At 31.5% G+C, this 5,795-nt stretch overlaps 1 protein-coding gene across 1 annotated transcript; it reads left to right on the forward strand.

The window, feature by feature from the left end:
- Window positions 1-67: 67 nt before the first annotated feature.
- Window positions 68-4,965, forward strand: LOC112460194 (integrin alpha-PS1-like; the record flags this gene model as incomplete). Its single annotated transcript, XM_025024788.1, has 6 exons — window positions 68-489; window positions 1,106-1,335; window positions 1,947-2,176; window positions 2,598-2,692; window positions 3,475-3,604; window positions 3,699-4,965. Coding segments are annotated over 6 exons (1,338 nt in total), but the record flags the coding sequence as incomplete, so codon positions are not given.
- Window positions 4,966-5,795: the final 830 nt, after the last annotated feature.

Below are 5,795 nucleotides of genomic sequence, written 5' to 3' on the forward strand. Positions count from 1 at the left end.
TATATATATATATATATATATATATATATATATATATATATTACTAGAGGAAATTTTGATTAAGCAGCTAACAGTCTCTTATTTCTTATTAGCTTCCTCTGTAAAGCCGGACTTCTACGAGTTGTTTTTGGGCGAAAGAGAAGAGATAGTGGTAGAAGTGAAGGTGGCAAACGTTGGCGAGTCTGCGTATGAGGCTCAACTGTTTATCGTTCACTCACAGAATTTGAACTACATCGCCAGTAAAAGCAACGATTCCGTGATCTGTAATCTGTACAACGCTACTATAGTATCGTGTTCTATTGGCAATCCATTCAAAAAGGACAAAGCGGTGGACATACAAGTGAGATTCGATCCCAAAGGCCTCGAGGATAATGAATCGCAATTGGGTTTCACAATTTTCGCAAATTCCACATCAAAGGAAGTGAAAGAGAAGCAACCCATTGTTCTGCAAGCTACAGTATTAAAACGCGCCGAACTTTCGATTAAAGGGTAATTTTTATATTTCATTATTTCAATGTCTAATCGTTCGATTTGTATAACGTATCTTCTTCACAATCTTCTCTCGCAAATCATTGAATGAAAACTAGTTGGTTCTCTCCGTTTGTCTTCAGATTCGCTGTTTTTATATTTTTCTACTAAGCGATTCTGTGTCATAATACACACCAAAAAAATATTTATTAGGTGGCTTCTAATGGCATATTTACTTAATTTTTACACATATTTATTTAGAATTAGATATTTTTATTTCAATTAAATAAAAATATCTAATTCTAAATAAATATGTGTAAAAAGTAAGTAAATAATGCTATTAGGAACAACCTAATAAATATTTTTTTGGATTAAAATATTTTTTTCTCAGTGCACACATACGGCTAAGTTACAACATTTATTAATTTGGTAAAACAAATTTAATCACATATGTGATTGACCAATTGTGTTTGCATGACACACACACACTAGGCGATGTTGTAAAAAGTTGATAAAAAATACTCTCGATGCAAATAGATACTTATATTCGCGCCAATAATAGGTTTATTCAATTAAATTAATTAATATATATTTTTATCACGTATATTAATATATCAAAATATATATTTATTCGTAGAAGTGCGAAAACCCAATGGGCGTTTTACGGTGGCCCCGTAGTCGGAGAATCCGCGATAAAACACTTGAATGAAGTAGGCCCAAAGGTGTCGCACGTTTACGAAGTATTTAATGAAGGACCATGGAAAGTCAGCACTGTGGAAGTACGGATTTCGTGGCCTTACGAGGTCGCGAATGACAAAGCGCACGGCAAGTGGCTGCTCTATATGGAAGAGATGCCAACTATCCAAGGTAGTACAAAAAAGAGAATCTGCCCCTCCAAGTTGGTGATCCTTCGTAATATGTCAAAATAGAAAATCGAATGGAAGTTGTTTGTAAGATCTGGGAATTAGAATAAATGATCGATTTATGAATTCTTCAATCCATCAAGTTAAAATTTGAAATCTCGTCATTTAGAAAAATTTTACGGAAAAGCTGTATCATTTAAAAAAATGTTTCAAGTAAAAAAGTTAATATCTTTATAGAAAAACTTTAAGGGAATAGGAATTAAGTAAAACGTCGTCTATAGCTCTTCTAATTTAAAAATAATAATAATTCTTTAAACGAGCTTAAAATATCGAATTTCTGCAGAATTTGAAAGCTCATGCATAAATAACCTGCAGCACGTGTCATCAGCCATTCGTTTTTCAATTCTGACATTTCGCTTCTAGGAATATATTGGACAAAAATTAATATATGAATATGAAATTGAAAAAGAATATATAATATAAATATATTAACACAGTATGAGAGACATACTTTATCACATAAAATTTATTGAGTATTTATGGAATTAAATTTAGTGAAAATAAAAAATATCACAAAGTATTTACGATACATCTGACGCATATTAAATGACTTAGCTCTGGGGGACGGTGAATGTATATTGCCACCAGGACATGTAGTCAATCCATTAAAACTGCAAGATAATGCCAACTTGGATGATATCGATAGCATTATACAATCTTCAACTCCATCGACAATTTTGTACAATCATACTAATCACATAAGAACAACGCGAGATACAGAAAAAGTTGTAAATACGCGAACAATTATCGACAAGGATGGACATCGGCATCGTGTCGTTGCAATGGTAAGTTATCATCACTTATGATGGTAAGTCATTATTTATTAAACTCATTAAACTCAAGGTAATAATACAATTAGAAAAATCAGGACTCTGAGACTGAACGCGGAATTTATAATAAATCCCTATACAGAATGATTCGTTGTATGTAAAGGTCATAATTCGAATGCAAAAATAAATTGGAATTGCGAAATAATTGAAATAAATATATAGTTTTATTTTTCTTTTAGTTTTACTTTCGACATTTTTCAATATTGCAAATCAATAAAAAAAAATATCAAAATATTCTTTATTATCCTTAGAATTTTGTTATTTTTAAGCTTGTAAAATCTAAAGCTTTGCTGTTTCCGCGAATTCATTCTACGTAGGACATTTCGATAATAAAGCGTTTTTTATGAAGCATTGATAGGACGATCTTACATTACAGAATTGCAAAGCTGGCACAGCAAAATGTTTCGACATCGTATGCTATATATACAACTTGCAGAGGAAACAGGAAGCCATCATAAGTGTTAAAGCAAGGTAATAACAAAAATGTAAAGTTAATTATTATTATAATTGTGTTACGCCATATCATAATTTCATTTATTAACTGTAATACGCAGGATTATTCTTAATTATATATCAAATACTTGAAGGAGTGACGTTAGAGCTTGAAACAAGCAAAATGTATCATTAACATAAGTATTTAGGCTTTTATTTCCAGGGTATAATAAATTAAAGGAAATGCTCCAACTGTTTTCGCTTTCTATTGAAAAATAGATATTATTTTATAAAAAATATATTGAAATTCGTTTTGAAATCATAACGTATTAACGCGTTAATAAATATCAAGTCATATTATCTTTCCTATAGACAATAATTGATAAGAGGTTCTTTTACAATATTAACCTTTGTTGTGCACACCTCTTCAAAATTACGTATTGTGCACAGGGGGTCTATTAGACCCCAGTCACTTAATTGTTTATTACAGACGTACACGTCGTTATTTTGACTCAAACAAAATTGCTGGCTATTGTTCAAAACTTCCAAATTAGGTCTAATAGGTTTCATTAATATCTTGCAACATAAAAGAATTATAAATGATATGTTAACTAAAGAAGCCGAAAAATGGACTTTTTTCACTAAAAAATGCATAAAAAATTCAATTTTTAATATTTGTACGTATTGTACTTATTAGAAAAACGCGTTTGAAAAAACGCTGGGGTCTATTTGACCCCTGTGTGCACAACAAAGGTTAATATTTCAATTGTATTAAACTTAACGTTGTGGAACATCTTGTGAATTTGAAGAAATGATTTCAGACTTTGGAATTCTACTTTGGTCGAAGACTATCCAAAAGTGGACATGGTTAAAATAGGTTCCAATGCTAGGATAGTAATACCTTCGAACATTGTGATACAACAAGAGAACTTGAAAGATGATTACGCAATTGTAAGCATATTTTATATACAAAAAGATATATTGAAAATGTTGAAAGCGTTACGATAAAAATTATTTAACAATGTTATCTCATATTATTATATAGGCCGAGACAATTGCTTATCCAGATTTATTGGATCAGCAAGAAGCTGAGCCTGTACCAGTGTGGATATATATAGTGGCCGCAGTAGCTGGCATGTTATTATTCATTCTACTGACATTAATATTGAGAAAACTTGGGTTCTTTAAGAGACGACGGCCAGATCCGACTCTATCTGGAAACCTCGAAAAGCACAGAGACGATAATCCTGAAAATGAAGCATTATTCAAACATTAAGCACTAAATAACCGAAATAAAAACATAAAAATGTAAGAACAAAAACGCAACAAATTGTCATGATTACTTAAGATTAAGTACTTATAGTGAAGAAAAAAAAGAAGAAAACGAAAAAGGATATTCGTTTACGCACACAATTTATTTCTAGTTTTATACTGCCTGAATTTGGAATGCATATTTTTTATGCATGAGCAGCTATAAGTATGCGAAGATTGATAAAATAGTTTGTGATATTGTTGTACTAAATATTGCGCATGTGACAAATTTTTCTCAAAAAGAATGTTCAGATTGAGTGTATGAATGTATGTATGTATGCATATACGTCGTAAATACATAACGTTTATTAGCTTTTGTTAGAGGAAAAAAAACACATCGTATTTAAACAGTTCTAAATCACGACTGTGGCTGCGTTCAACGTGACGGACGCCACAAATGCTTTGGAGCGTTCGTCTTTTCTTTCTTTCTTCATTGAAAGAAAAGAGAAGAGGAATGCTTCGAAGCATTTGTAGCGTCACGTTGACCGTAGCCTGTCCATAGTGAGGAAACTTTTGTTAGAGGAAAAAAAACACATCGTATTAAACAGTTCTAAATCACGACTGTCCACAGTGAGAAAACAAGCAACATAAGGCAATAATTCAAAAATAACTTTTAACATACATTGTATCTGAAAGATAAGACTAAATAACGATAATTAAATTCATTCTATGTTAAATAAGTTTATAGAGACATTTTTATAATTTTGTCGTGCACTAATTATAAATATAAAGAAATTGTTTTGAATGAATAAATAGATACAATATAAATATACTGGATCAAAAAATGTCCAGTGATTGTTAGGGCATTTGTAATACCTTTATTATTGTACAATAAGATTGCCATTTTATATCTAATAGAAAGTATGTAACTATTATTAGTTTATATACCTATATATATTCATATTTTACTCGTGTCATTACATAAACAAAATAACATTGACATGATACGAGGGAGATGAATTAAATATATAATAAAAATTACTTTCTTTGTTCTAACATTATATTGAAATTGAAACAATTACATACACATACACACGCGTGCGCGCACGCGAAATTTTATATTTATTTTAATTTTAAAGGCTGATTTTCTCCTACAATTTAAATTACAAGAGAATAAAATTGTTAAAATTGCAGGACATAAAACACAATGACTCATACAATCAAATATAATAGTTTAAATGCATTAATATGTATTCATCACGTAACAGAACAATTTTTTATTTCATTTTTAACTTTCACTTAAAAATATTCATCTAGCAGATAGTCTGTCGATGACCCCGGACGAATCAGGGCGTTTCCCGGGATCCCCTCTCATTGTGAAAAACGCGCCGTGTGAACACCCGTGGGGTTTTAGCCGGTAAAAACCCGGCACTCCCCTCGTCTCTCTCCCCGGAGACGAAGGGGTCTTCCCCCTCCTCGGAGGGGGCTACTGGGTAAACCGGGCTCCGGCCTGCGGGATCCCAGTAGTAGATTTCTCCGCATTAAAAAAAAAAGATAGTCTGTCGATTATTGAATTTATCTGTTGATTAGACTAAAAGGGATGCAAAATGCATTAACTCTTAAATATATTGAACAACTATTATCTGAACATATTAAATACACATACTTCGAGATATTTGGACGCCTAAATTCAGAATTCCGTTTAATTAACTACTATTCCGCGAAAATTGATCCGTATATATATAGTCTGTAAGTAAAGTAAATACTGAAATTTAATTTGTTACACTGATTTCTCATCCTTAGACTAAAATTCAACGGTCGAGTCTTCAAAACGTTTCATCCCTTTAAATACCACTGTGGATGATTGCGTAAATTCATACGTATATAGTTT

This window comes from Temnothorax curvispinosus, unplaced genomic scaffold (genome assembly GCF_003070985.1).
Source record: "Temnothorax curvispinosus isolate PA1 unplaced genomic scaffold, ASM307098v1 QBEX01010384.1, whole genome shotgun sequence".
In the NCBI taxonomy this organism is placed as follows: Eukaryota; Metazoa; Arthropoda; class Insecta; order Hymenoptera; family Formicidae; genus Temnothorax; species Temnothorax curvispinosus.